This window comes from Suricata suricatta, chromosome 12 (assembly GCF_006229205.1).
Source record: "Suricata suricatta isolate VVHF042 chromosome 12, meerkat_22Aug2017_6uvM2_HiC, whole genome shotgun sequence".
In the NCBI taxonomy this organism is placed as follows: domain Eukaryota; kingdom Metazoa; phylum Chordata; class Mammalia; order Carnivora; family Herpestidae; genus Suricata; species Suricata suricatta.
The window spans coordinates 96,606,839-96,620,973 of record NC_043711.1 but is presented as its reverse complement, the minus strand read 5'-3'; the positions used below and the strand labels follow the sequence as shown (position 1 = coordinate 96,620,973).

The following is a 14,135-nucleotide window of genomic DNA, read 5'->3' as shown; positions in this document are numbered from 1 at the left end:
GAGCCACCGAGGCTTCCATTTTATGGTTTTATGATCCTGCAAAACTGAGACTCCACACCCACCAAACAGAAGTTCCCCGTCACCCAGCCCCCTGCAGCCACACTCTTGTTTCTGTCTCTGTGACTTTGCTCTGGGGACCTCTTGTGAGTCACACAGTGTTTGTCCTTTTGTGTCTGGCTTACTTCCCTTAGCATGATGTCCCGAAGCTTCACCCATGTGGTGGCCCGTGTTGCAACTTCCTTTTTAAGGCTGGGCAGGGTTCCGTCATCCATGTACAACGCGGTTCGTGTATGCTTACGTCATGTGTCCGCTCATGGACACTTGGGTTCGGTGCCGTCTTTTGGGGACGGTGAAAAAGGCTGCTATGGACGTGGTGGTTTGGTATCTTTGAGACTCTGCCTTCAGTTACCAGCAGGTGGCCTGCTATTCACATGGTAATTCTCTGTGGAAGTTTCTGGGGACCCTCCATACTGTTTTCCACAGTGACTGCACCATTTCACATTCCTGCTAGCGGTGCACAAGCCTCCAATCTCTCCACATCCTCACCAACACTGTTTTCTGGTTTTTGTTTTTTATTTTTTAATGTTTATTTTCGAGAGAGAGAGAGAGACTGAGTATGAGTGGAAGAGGGGAGAGAGAGAGGGAGACTGAGAATCCAAAGCAGGCTTCAAGCTCTGAGCTGTCAGCACAGAGCTTGATGTGGGCCTTGAACTCCTAGACTGTGAGATCGTGACCTGAGCTGGAGTCCGATGCCTCACCAACTGAGCCACCCAGGCGCCCACTTTTTTCTGTTTTTTTTTTTTTTTGATGTTTATTCATTTTGGAGACAGAGAGAGACAGAGCACGAGCAGGGGAGAGGCAGAGAGAGAGGGAGACACAGAATCTGAAGCAGCTTGAGGCTCCGAGCTGTCAGCACAGAGTCTGACACGGGGCTTGAACCCACGAACTATGAGATCATGACCTGAGCCAAAGTCGGACTGAGCCACCCAGGCGCCCACTTTTTTCTGTTTCTTGAGAGTAGCCCTCCTTATGGGTGTGTGGTGGTATTTTTGTTTTTTGTTTTTTTGCTTTTCACCCCTCCGCCTTTCCCCGAGTACGCACCCCACAGCTACTTGTTGACTGAGCGAGTATTTTGTTGGCACCATCAGCTCTTGGAAGCCACAGTGTGGCAGGACCAGCGTGGGAAGCGCTGGGCAAACACGGACAAGCAGGCCTCATCACAGGGGAGCCTGTGCGGACGCTGAGGATCCCGTGGGTAGTGGCCTCTGAGCTTCTCGAATAGGAAAACCTTCCTTCCCCCGCCTGCCCTGTGATTCCTGGAGCCTGTTTGCCGTCTAGGAGCCACCGTTGCTTTTGGAAACTAGTGGGTGCCGCCCAAAATCTTGAATCGTGGGCTTTGTTTTAACTCCAAACTGTTACTTATGTTGAACAGGACCTTCTTCAGATTCGATCCTATGTTTATGCAGAAGAACCGAACATCGACATTCACAACTTCGTGGGCACTTTTACAAGGGTAAGTCGGCCTCGCTCACTGTGGAGCCCTGCCTCCCTTGGAGGGTGTGCTGGGGACAGACACCTGCACACAGTGGTGACGGGTCTCTGCCGGGGCGTAGCTTTCCTCCCAGTGGGGTGCAGTCCCCTTAAGTGGGCCCCCCCCCCCCCCCGAGAGCTGACATCGTATTTCTAAGGGCACTTGGCCCAGCTCGATTTTCTTCCGGCCTCTGAGCAGCTTGAATCACCTGACCGCTCAGAGCTGAGCGTTGTTAAAATGGATGCTAAAACTCTGTGATCTGAAAGCACGTGCTCTTTCTGTCCCCTTCGGATGCATCCATGACCTCTTCCCGCTCGCACAAGCCCGGTCTATCACCGTTAGACATTTTTAAGCCACTTCCCAACTTTCCAGAATAGAAATTAAATCTGGACTGAAATTATTCGAAGAATCTGGGACAGGAGATTCATAGTGTCCCAATTAAGTTCACGCTCTCCTTCCGGAAGCCGTAGGCCTGGCCAGCAAAGGGCTGTCTTCCTTCGACTGGCTTCTCCCGTTTTATTTCTAGCTTCGTAGGACCTCTCTTCAGTCTCAGACTGCCCTTTTCACTGTCCCCACGGGATGAAAATATCGAGGACGGTGGTTCATGAACTTGGCCCTTCTCCCCTGGCTTCCTGAGTCGGGTCCTCCCCTGTTCCTGGCTTGGGAGGAGCGAGCTGGAGACGCCCGTGGATCCCGCCCAGACCTTGGTAGATGAACCCGTGTCCGTTTGGTCTGTTCCAGGAGGACAGCGACCCTCCGATCAGCGAGAGCTTGAGCATAGAGAACACGCTCTGGGCCGGCACGGTCATCGCGTCGGGTAAGGCGTCCTGGCCGCGGAATGTGCTAGCAATTTGAAAAGGAAAGAAAATCCTTTTGTGTAATTAGAATAATCATCTGTCAGTTGGGAAAATGAGTCGTCGGTCAGATGGTGTTTTCCACTTGCTCCTGCCCCTCTGGGGAATCAAACCTGCATCTGATTGGCCCGCGGACGCTTGCGGACGGCCGGGAGGGTCTGCTGTGCTGGCGGGCTTCTCTGCAGCGTCCACTCCGGGAATAGCCCTTAATTGCCGCCCGAGATTGACATTCTAATCTGTACCAGAAATTGGGTCAGCTGGACGTCCTGGCTGGAAGTTGTGTCTGTGGGGGGCTGCCCGGCCGACCCCCCCCCCGCCCCGCCCCCGTCAGTCCAGGGAAGTCCAGCACAGGAAGAGGCTGCGGGCCTGAGTTGGAGCCGTGGCGTGGAAATTGGTGCCCTTTAATTTTGAACACTGGGATGACACTGGGCTGAAGAGGTTGGGGGGCTGAGCAGTATCCGCGGCAGCAGCAGCTGGCCTCATGGGATGCCTTCCATCTGTCAGGCACTTTGTCAAGTCCTTTATGTGCATGACACATTTCACTTAAGCCTCCCAACGTTACCATGAGGGAAGGTGCTGGTAGGATTCCCATTCTGCAGATGAGGAAACGGAGGCTCCGTGAGGTTAAGTAACTTGCCCAAAATCACACAGCAGGTAAAAGGCAAAGTGAGGACTTGAACCCAGGCACTTTGCTCCAGCAGCAGAACTTACAGTGCAGCAGTTGTTACTGTTACCTATATTATGTGATAGTATCTACTATTAATAACGTGTAATTATACTGCTGGGAACTTCCTGCCTTTGCTGTTGGAAGCTCACTCTCTCCCTCTTCATGCACACCTCCCTCCCACCAACCTGTTTTCTTCTGCTTGATGCCACCTTGTGGCTCTTTAGTACAGCAGATGCTCCGTCAGGGGCCTCTGCGACCAAGTCCGAGAGAGACCAGCACAGATCAGGGCAAACCACACACGGGTCTGCGGGTTCATCTGCATGGGCACCGCTTAATGCCAGTGGACCCAGATCAGCGTCCCCTTTACGTCTTCTGACATTTCTCTTTTCCGCTGCCTGCCTGTATTTGCAGCATAATCTGGGGTGTCTTTCAAATCCTCCAGAGGACTAAAGAAGTGGGAAATGGGTCCTTAAGTGTCTGCGTGGCCGCTGGGCACTGCCGCCATACCTTGTCTAGGCCCGAAGCCACGCCCATGTCTCAGCCCACGCCCACACCGTGGCCACGCCCACCAGCCCCTGTAGCAGCCCTTCCCTTTCAGCCTCTCCCCTGCTGCTCACCCACCCAGTCTCTCAGATCCACAACTCTTCCTTCCCAGTTTTTCCTCCACTTTTTTTTTTTTATGTTTATTTATTTTTGAGAAATAGAGTGGAAGCTGGGGAGGGGCAGAAGGAGGTGGAGACACAGGATCTGAAGCAGGCTCCCTGCTCTGAACCTCACGTGGGGTTTGAACTCAGACTGTGAGATGGTGACCCTGAGTTGAAGTTGGACACCCAGCCACCTGAGCCACCCAGGTCCCCCAAGTTTTTCTCCACTTGAAGTCACTTATTAACAAGTGATTATTCTTTATTTTAAAATTATAATAGTTTAATTAACATGAGAGAAAGAGTGTGTGGGGGGGAGAGTGACAGAGTAGGTGGGGGGAGTGCATCTTCATCAGGCTCCACACTCAGCCCAGAGCCCAACACGGGGCTTGATCCCATGATCTAAGCCGAAATTAAGAGTCAGTCACCCAGCTGACTGAGCCACCCAGGCGCCCCTAACATTGCATTAATAATTCCATGTTCACATGGCCATCTGGTTTTTTTCTGGTGATTTTCTTCTTTCCATGCAGGAAAAAAAAAGGAAAGAAAGAAAGAAAAAAGCAGGCTCCACATTATCAGTGTGGAGCCCACTGCAGGGCTGAACTAATGGACCGTGAGATCATGACCTGAGCCAAAGTCAGATGCTTAATTGAGTGACCCAGGTGCCCCTAAAGGAGTTTTAATATTTTATTTTAAGTACAGTCTACTCCCCAACAGGGGGCTCGAACTCACGACCCCAAGATCAAGAGTCGCATGTTCTGCACCAACTGAGCCAGCCAGGCGCCCCCAGAAAACTCTGATCGAGCGCCTTTGTGTCGTGCCGCCACGCTCTGTCGCTGGGCCCCCGTACTGCAGGGGCCTGCCAGAAAGCTGTGGTCCCCACCCTTGTGTTTCTAGTTTACTCAAACTTAATACAAATTATGATTTTGAGGTGGATGGTCTGAGGTTGGAAAGACTTTTCAGCCTTAATCTCATAGATGAACGGTAAGAAGTCATTAATCAGGTTCTTTTTAGTTACAGAGTGTTGTGCTGCCCTTCTCTTGCTTTGGCCTCATTAAATGGAGACTTAATGAAGAATTGAGTCTCAGAGAGGTGAAGCAACTTGCCTAAGGTCACACAGCCTATGAGGTCATCTCTTGGGAAGAAGCGAGTGGAAAGCAGGTTGGGATCTCGAAGATGGGAGAAGACATTTCGAACAGCTTGTGAGTGGTGATGTAGGAACAGAGAGAGGGCGATGTCAGTGGTCCAGGGGCAGCCCCTGCCCAGCCCTTCTGCAGGCACAGGTTTTCAAGTGAGTCCGAGAGGTTGGACGCTTGCCATTTCTTTAGCTGGCCTCAGTTTCCCCTGCTTCTCCGTGAGTTGTTCCATGACTGCATTCTGGTTCCAGTGCAAACATGAGGGTACACACAAGCTGTTTCCTTCCTGGTGCTCAGCTCAGGATACAGCGGTCGTTGGCAGTCCTAATTATGCGAGATTTTACTTCTTTAGAATCTAACTCCTGTGATTTGTTCACTCTGCTGTTCTCATTTGAAAGTTTAAAAAATTAAAAAAAAAAAAAAACACTTGTCAGGCAGCACTTAGGGTCCAGCTGCAGCGACTGGCACCAATCTCTAGAGGACGCAGTTGCCATGGTAACCAGACACCTGTGCTGCTAGGTGGAGGAGTCCCTGGGGTGAGACAGGGGGAGGCGGGGGGACTTGACGGAGCAGGTGGCCTGGGTCTTACGGAGTCTGCGGCGTCTCAGACTCTCCAGTCTGTCGTTCGTCCGGCCTCCCGTGGCCCCAGTGTGGCAGATGGATTTGCGGCCGTGTACGACCGGCACACGGTCATCCGCGTGCACCTTGCCATGTGGGACCCTGCTCAGCGGGGCGTGTCCCCTGGTTGCACGCTTGAAGGTTGCAGCAGCGTCTGACTGCTATAAACGTTTCTGAAGGCTCGCTCTCGGGGGGTGGCATTTCTCGTCACAGACGGGGAGCTGAGGGGTCACAGCAGTGCCGACCCCAGGACCACGCTGTCGTGGAGAGTTAGGGAGAGCTTTGTGTGATATCCGACTGCGGCGGTCCGACCTGGGAAACCAGCTGGCCAAATGGAGAGGCTTCTGACTGTGTGGATGGACAGCAGAGGGTGACAGTAGGGAGGGACAGTGGGGCTGACAGCACAGGAAGCGGAGGTCAGGGGTGGGGGGTGGAGAGGCTCCAGTCAGAAAGTCTTGAAGGGCTTGACTGGGCCGGGTGGGGGCCCGGACGAGCTGAGAGCCGGCCCCTGGCCGAGGGGAGTGCCTGTGCGTGGCACCTGCTGCTAACCCAGTGACAGGCGTGGACCCAGAGTCACCAGATCTTTGATTCTCTGGGAGAAGCCAGAATTCTTCTTCTTCTTTTTTTTTTTTTTTTACATGATAGCCCGTGTTTCAAAGTTGGCAATGAATTTAAAACCTTTGTTTATTTTAAGTTTGTTTATTTTGAGAGAAATAAAGAGGGAGCGGCAGAGAGAAAGAGGGAGACAGAATCCCAAGCAGGTTCCGCACTGTCAGCACAGAACCTAAGGTGGGGCTCGAACTCACGAACCGTGAGATCATGACCTGAGCCAAAATCAAAAGTTGGACACTCCACCAAGAGAGCCCCCCAGGCACCCCAAATTCAAATGTGCTGTGTGGACCAAACGGGCACGTGCCTGTTTTTTCTCCTGGGTTGATGGTGGCTGGCATTTGGATCTTGCGGGGGCAGTTTTGGTCTTGAGCACAGGCAGGTGCTGGGGGTGGGCTGGGAAGGCCATTTCCAGCGGCCTTGGGAGGCATTGAGGGTGGCTGGGCCAGCAGAGAACCTGTTCAGAGGCCCTAGTTATCAGCACCCCCTCGAACCCTGGACCGCAGTGACTGAGAGCCACCACATCTGTGCAGGAGCGAGTGCCGTGGCCGCGTGGCCACCCCTAGTTTAACCGTCTGCTGTGGCTGCGGGCCTGCACTCACTGGAGCCCGCCATCCGGAAAGGGGCCAGCGGGGGAGCTGGAGGGGAACCACGTGTGTGCATTAAGCTTGGAAGGGGGACTTCAGCGTCTCCTCCCAGGGCTTTGCTGGAGACACAGTCCCAACACTTCTTCCCACCTCTGTTCGAAGCTCTGCTCGAAGTTTTGTACCCTCCTCTGGGCGGGGGCCATTCAGATGTTTCCGTTTCCAGCAGAGACTCTATCGTTGTGCTCCTGGGAGCTTTCCCTGAGCAGGGCCCTTCTCGGGGTTCAAGCGTCTGCTCAGGTGTCCTCACCTCCGAGACTGCTGCTCTGAACACCCAGCACGGACCGGACCGGCAGCCTCCTCCGGCCTCCTCTACTGTTCTTGTGCCTGAACTTGGCCATGGCGCCCGCCGTTGTCTGTGATCACCGTTTCTTGTTTCCTCCCTCGTTGATTGTCTTCTCCGCTGTGTTGAGCCTTGTCCTGGCATACGCTGGAAAGGGGAGATAGTGGTAAATTTTCAATAGATGTTGCCAGTTTCACCCCAAAATAGGTCGTTCTAATTTGTGCTCCAGCTGACAGGTGTACAACAGGACCGTTTCACCAGCTCTTGGCAAACCCTGGATGTTCTCAAGCTGTGGCATTTTTGTTGCTGCCATAGGGGTAGAAATGGCTTCTTTTGCATTTCTTGGATTATTCACAAAGCTGAGCATCCTTTCTAATGTTAGCTAACGTTAATGTTTTTTTCTGTAAATTGCTGACTTCTAGAAAGCACGATATCAGGGGTGAGAGGGAGCAGGGAAGTTCTCAGGAAAGAACCACCATGTGGACTGGCATCCCTCCAATATTAACACACAGTTTCTGAAAGGAATCAGACTCTGCAGGAAGAATATGCTCTAATAAGAAGAGTGTTCATAAACTCCCGTAATTGTTGAAGGAGATAGAAATGTTCTAGGCTTCTCTGGAAGCCTCAGGGCAGTGGCACAGAGGACAGACCTCCGTTTCCCCCAGCTTCCCAGCCATTAGGCTGCTGAGCACTGAGCAGTAGACCTTTCATTCATTTTTGAGAGACAGAGACAGCATGAGCAGGGGAGGGTCAGAGAGAGAGGGAGACACAGAATCGGAAGCAGGCTCCAGGCTCTGAGCTGTCAGCACAGAGCCCGATGTGGGGCTCGAACCCATGGATCCTGAGATCATGACCTGAGCCGAAGTTGGTCTCTCAATCAACTCAGCCACCCGGGTGCCCCAACTTTTGACCGCACTTAAAACTAAGTGGCTTCATGTGGCTAGTGGCCACCATACTGGTCATCGTGGCCCTGGGTCATCATCTTCATTAACATTCCTTTGCGTTGTGCTTTCCTCATTTTAGGCACTGTTGTGGGTGTTGTTCTTTACACCGGCAGAGAACTCCGGAGTGTCATGAATACCTCAAATCCTCGGAGTAAGGTGCGTACGGGGGTCCTAAGATGCATCGGCTTGTCAGAACTTTTTGACTTGATGGATCTTGATGATTGGTGTTGGCTGGGTGAGGAGCTAGATTTTTTTTTAATGTTTATTTATTTTTGAGAGAGAGAGAGAGAGCATGAGCAGGGGTGGTGGAGACAGAGGGGGACAGAGGATCCAAAGCAGACTCTGCCATGACAGCAGAGAGCCTGACGTGGGGCTTGAATCCACGATCCATGAGACTGTGACCTGAGCCGAAGTTGGATGTCCAATCGACTGAGACACTCAGGTGCCTTGAGGAGCTAGATTTAAAGACCGTAGGGGTGCCTGGGTGGCTCAGTCGGTTAAGCATCTGACTTCAGCTCAGGTCATGATTTTATAGCTTGTGGGTTCTAGTCCTGCGTTGGACTCTGCACTGACAGCTCAGAGCCTGGAACCTGCTTCTGGTTCTGTGTCTCCCTCTTTGCCCCCTCCCTTGTGTTCGGTCTCTCAAAAATAAATAAACATTAAAAAAATAAAAATAAAGACAGGAACACCTGTGTTATTTCATGTATGCAAACGTCCTGTCTTTTCACATGCATGTACCAGCAGATACAGACATGTAACGTGAGCATGTATGTGTATATACATGTATGAATTCATAAAAGTTTTTTTTTCCTTAAAATTTTTTTTAATGTTTATTATTTATTTTTGAGAGAGAGAGAGAGAGAGAGATACAGAACATGAGTAAGGGAGGGGCAGAGAGAGAGGGAGACATAGAATCCGAAGCAGGCTCCAGGCCCTGAGCTGTCAGCACAGAGCCCAACGCAGGGCTTGAACCCACAAACACTGAGATCATGACCTGAGCCTAAGTCGGACGTTCAACCGACTGAGCCACCCAGGCGCCCTGAATTCATAAAAGTTTTAAAGCTCTTAAGTTAAAACTGTTGGGCACCTGCTGTGTGCTGTGCGCTCTCCCTCCTCCCGTGCATCGGGTTAATCCTCACCCCAGCCCAGGAGCCCGGGTGCGTCCCCAGGCGCACGTGAGCCGAGCGGTGGCCTTGAGAAGCACAGTGAGGAAGCGGCAGCCTCAGACTCACGCACCCCACTGATGACCGGCAATGCCTGGCGGTCTGCCTGGTGGCGGCACCGAAACGGCTTCTTTTGCACCATGTCCCGCCCTCCCCACCCTCCCGGCCCTCCTGGCCTTCCCGCTTCTCCAGTTTCTAGGAGCCAGACCCCGCAGAATCACTTCCTTTGTCCACGCTGGGGACGAACGCTGTGTTTCCCAAACTGTGGTCACTGCCACTCGCCATCACGACCATCGTCACAGCTACGGTGCTGTGAGTCCGACGTGTCAGCCTTCCCCAGGCCGCGTCTCTGCAACGTCACGGCCTTGGTGTGCCAGTTACGTTTTTCCACATACACATCGATGTAACTGTGTAATGACTGAAATCCTCGTGCTCAGTAGTGAAGCACTGAAACGTCGGTACCACTGTGCGTGTGCCCTGAACCCTCAGGCGGCCCGGTGTGTGGGGCGGAGCCAGTGTGCAGGCTGCAGGGGAGGGTGGTGGGGGCCGTGCCCTGCGGAGTGCCACCAAACGCAGCAGGAACTGCTTCTGTGTTTGCAAGTCTCTGTCTTTTTTTTTAAAAAATGTATTTATTTTTGAGAGAGAAAGAGAGTGCCTGTGCATGAGTCGGGGAGGGGCAGAGAGAGGGAGAGAGAATCCAAGCAGGCTCTGAGCCGTCAGCACAAAGCCGGATGTGGGGCTCAGTCCCACAAACTGTGAGATCACACCCTCGGCCAAAATCAAGAGTCAGATGCTTAACTGAGCCACCCAGGCACCCCAAGTCTAAATCTTCTTAATCATTAAAAAACAATTGAAATCTGGATTGTCTGAGGTTCTTTGTCTGTTAGGAACTCTAGCCCACGGAGCCCAGTGTTCTCAACCGAAGGTGCAGGGGGTGACGGGTCCCAGTCTGTCACCGGGGTGGAGGCGTGGAGTGCAGGCCCGGTTCTCCAGGTGGGCCGTGGGTCACGCCGGTGTCCACAAGCTCTCCTTTGTGCCTTGTCCCCCAGATCGGCCTGTTTGACCTGGAGGTGAACTGTCTCACCAAGATCCTCTTCGGTGCCTTGGTGGTGGTGTCGCTGGTCATGGTCTCTCTCCAGCACTTCGCTGGCCGGTGGTACCTGCAGATCATCCGCTTCCTCCTCCTGTTCTCCAACATCATCCCCATCAGGTGAGCGGAGGACGCGCCGCGGCATGGTCTTCTTGTTACTCGTGGTCCCCTTGAATGTCGGCAGAGAGCAGTCAGGGTCAGGGACGCGAGCCGTGCTCTGGGATGCTGGAGCTGTGCTCTAGCATCGGGAGGGAGGGTGCCCTTCTCAAATTAGAGTTTGCTCCAGAGATCTTGCCTGCTCTCCGCCAGGGGTGCTGCTCAGAGGGCATCCCTTCTGCCAGCTCCAGAGGTGGGTCCGGGCTGCTGGGAGGACCCTGTTACGACCGGTCCTGAGTCGGCTCCAAGGGAGATACGACAGGGCTTACTCCGGAAGGCCTCCTGCCGAGCGGAGTCAGCCAGTCCCCGAAGGGCCGATCTGTGTGATTCTTCTCCCGTGAGCTCCCGAGAGCGGTGGAATTCAGAGAGACGGGGAGGAGCTTGGGGGTCCCGGGGGCGGGAGGAAGAGAGGAGGGGGGCATGTGTCATGGGTGTGGCATTGCAGTTTGGGAAGATGAGAAGGTCTGGAGACGGGTGGTTGGTGACAGTCCTACAAACAGGGTGATTGCACTTGATGCCACCAAGCTGCGCACTTACTGGTTTCCATGGTAAATTTGTTAACGTATATTCTGCCACCGTTTCAGACGTTATGTTCTCAGACCATGTTGGCTCAGAGGACCAGTCATTAGAAACAAAAGACAGACTAAGACAACTACCTTGTCGGTATCTTAAAAGCATTTAAAATCTTCAGTGCCTTGTTCTAGTCCGAACTAGAAGAGCCTCAGGTGGTGCGAATTTGAGGCGGGGGGTTCTCTGACGGCGGTGTGGACTCTCGTGGGCTCTGCGGGTGCAGCGCAGGGACGTGCGTCTCCAGGGATGGTTCCCGATGTTCTGGCACAGGCGACAGGTGTTAGGGTCCTCGCCATCTCAGAGACCCTGGGCCGCTCGCAGACACCCTATTAACCTGCGTGCTCTGGCTTCCTGATCAGCCTGCGCGTCAACCTGGACATGGGCAAGATCGTGTACAGCTGGGTGATTCGGAGGGACGCGAAGATCCCCGGAACTGTGGTCCGTTCCAGCACCATCCCCGAGCAGCTGGGGAGGATTTCCTACCTGCTCACAGACAAGACAGGTGAGCTGTCTCCCGGGCCTTCGCGGGCTTCAGGCTGAGGGGAGGGGCCCGCATGCTCTTCCTGGGGGTGCGAGAGCCGGGCGCCGCTGCACCGTCCAATGAGGGTTGGTTATTTGGCGATGGGGATGTGACGGCCGCCACCGCCTCCGAGCAGCAGAGACTTACAGGGCACTAACTCCGTGCACGGCGTTCTTCTGGGCGTTCCTGCATACTTACTGAGTCAGTCCTCAACCATCTCGTGAGGTGGGCGTTTTTGTCCCCTTTTACAGATGAGGAGGTGAGGCGTAGGGAGGTGTATTTACTGCCTTGTCCGAAGCCCAGGGCGACAGCAGGCTTTGAGCTCAGGCAGTCTGGCTTCACGTCCTCATAACCGCACCCCAGATGCTTCGCAGTTTCATGTCAGAGCGGCTAGAATGGGGATCCTGAGGACCAGGCTTCACCTCTACCGTTTAGTGGCCACGGGATGAAAGAGAGTCTGTTAGAAAGGTCTGGGGCGGCTCACCAAATCAGAGAAAAAATAGATTTCTGGAGGAAGCAGAACCAGAAAATGTCTGGGAGTGTTCGCATCAGAATCCCTGGGATGGTCTCTGTGGGACTCGATCACTGGGGTGAACTTGACCCTGTTCATCTTCTATCCATGTATCCGTCTGCTCAAGGTTCAGGTTCCTTCAGGATAGAATCTAGTGTATGCCCCATGTCACCGTCTTGGCCAGCAGAATGAGTCCACAACCCTGACCGACTCTCTGTCTAAATCAGCCCAGGGAGTGACGGTGGTCATGTCCCCCATGGAAACCCAGGACGCCATCTTCAAAAGAAAAGGAGTTAGATTCTGGGCAGGCCGAACACCAGAGAAGTGGGTCCTGCAGGGGCGGCGTGGGGACCAGCGTCCAATGGCTAGCAGGAGCCTCTCAGCAAACGGCAGCTGCCATCACTGTCACTAACGGCTGCAGGACGCAGGCTCAGTTACTCATTTGTCCTATGTTTCAGGAACTCTTACCCAGAATGAGATGGTTTTCAAACGGCTGCATCTGGGCACCGTGGCCTACGGCCTCGACTCCATGGATGAAGTACAGAGCCACATATTTAGTATTTACACCCAGGTAAAACCTTTGGTTTTGATTCCTGAAACGTTTCCTTTGCCTTTATTAGCACCTGTGTCGAGGTATTGTTCATCAAAGCGTACAGTTCGCCCAGTTAACGTCAGCAGTTCATTGGGTTGGTATATGTATAGAGCTGTGCACCTGTCACCGCAGTCTGTCTCTCTCATCCCCCGAGAGGAACCACATACCGTTCACCATCATTCCCGCTCCTCCCCAAACCCCTCGCCTTCCAAACCCATGGTGACCATCAGTCCTTTGTGTTTTGGATAAAATTGCAGGTCAGCTTTCCCCCATCTGCCTCCTCCCCCGAGTCAACCTGCTCTACTGAAATGCCTACGCCGTTAGGAAAAGCCTGAGAGGGATTTGTCTGCCCATTAATGCACGTCGGAAATAGCTTCGAGAGCTTACTGGCTAGGGTCACTTCCGGTTCCGGGTTAGGAGCCAGGGCTGGGGGTGGGGTGGGGGGGGAGGAGCGATCCGCTCCTGAACCGGCATGGCCGGTCAGCGTCCGTGTTCCAGTCGGCGATCGCATGCCGGACGTTAGCCTGTCAGAGAGGGGCCGCTGCGTCTCCTCTCTGCGTGGTTTTCCACGGACTTTCTCAAACTCGATCCTTTTTTCATAGAAAGGAATTACTGGCACGTGTCTTAATGTTCCTAAAAAGTTACACCAGTGGCTCCCTACCTGGCTCCTCGGGAGCGTAAACAAAAGGAGCACCTGAGGGATTCTGACCCGTTAAGATTAGGGAGAGCTGGGCTTCTGTGAGGTTTTTTGTTTTTGTTCTTTAAATTTTTTATTAAAAATTGTTTTTAAACATTTGCTTATCTTGAGAGAGTGAAAGTATGTGAGCAGAGGAGGGGCAGAGAGTGAGGGAGACGCAGAATCCAAAGCAGGCTCCAGGCGTCAGTGCAGAGCTGAACGCGGGTCTCGAACTCGTGAATCGCGAGATCATGACCTGAACCGAAGTTGGACACTTAACCGGCTGAGTCGTCCAGGTGCCCCTGGGCTTCTGTGTTTTAATCTTAAAATGAGGGGCGCCTGGGCAGCTCAGTCGGTTGAGCATCTGACTCTTGATTTTGGCTCAAGTCATAATTTCACGGTTTGTGGGTTTGAGCTCTGAGTTGGGCTCTGTGCTAACAATGCGGAACCTGCTTGGGATTTTCTCTCTCCCCCTCTCTCTGCTTCCCCCCTGCTTGTTCTCTGTCTCAGTCTCTCTCAAAACTAAATAAACTTAAATAAACGTAAGGTGACACGCCAACAAATGCCTTGGTAATTCGGAGACATGCCAGGGCTGCCTGACTGCTTACCCCCGTACATGCTGAGGCTCTCGTTTGGAGATGGGAATAAAAAGCCCGTGTTTTGCTTCAATTTGTCACAATAGACGATGATTTTGTTGTCAGAAGTCCAGCTGGAAACGTGCAGCAAGTATTTCTCTCTGGGTTAAAGGTGGGACCCAGGAATACTTCGTGGCACAGTTGTATTGGACAGCGAATCTTCTGGGACATTCTCTGGTAGGCATGCAGGTTTCCAGGGTCATCTCCTAGGAATGGCAGAGCAGGAGGTGCGGTTGGGAAGTGGGAGTGGGTTTTAAATGGAGGACAGTTCATTTGATCCAGGTCACGTCCTCCT

At 53.1% G+C, this 14,135-nt stretch overlaps 1 protein-coding gene across 1 annotated transcript in view; it reads left to right on the top strand.

Annotated features, from left to right (window-relative positions):
* The window catches only part of ATP9A (ATPase phospholipid transporting 9A (putative)), a 103,298-nt gene that overhangs the window by 40,518 nt on the left and 48,645 nt on the right, over positions 1-14,135 (top strand). The window contains exons 8-13 of the mRNA XM_029917968.1: positions 1,433-1,513; positions 2,273-2,348; positions 8,007-8,083; positions 10,140-10,300; positions 11,266-11,408; positions 12,396-12,508. Coding sequence (XP_029773828.1) covers positions 1,433-1,513; positions 2,273-2,348; positions 8,007-8,083; positions 10,140-10,300; positions 11,266-11,408; positions 12,396-12,508 — 651 coding nt within the window. The remainder of the gene's footprint in view (positions 1-1,432; positions 1,514-2,272; positions 2,349-8,006; positions 8,084-10,139; positions 10,301-11,265; positions 11,409-12,395; positions 12,509-14,135) is intronic.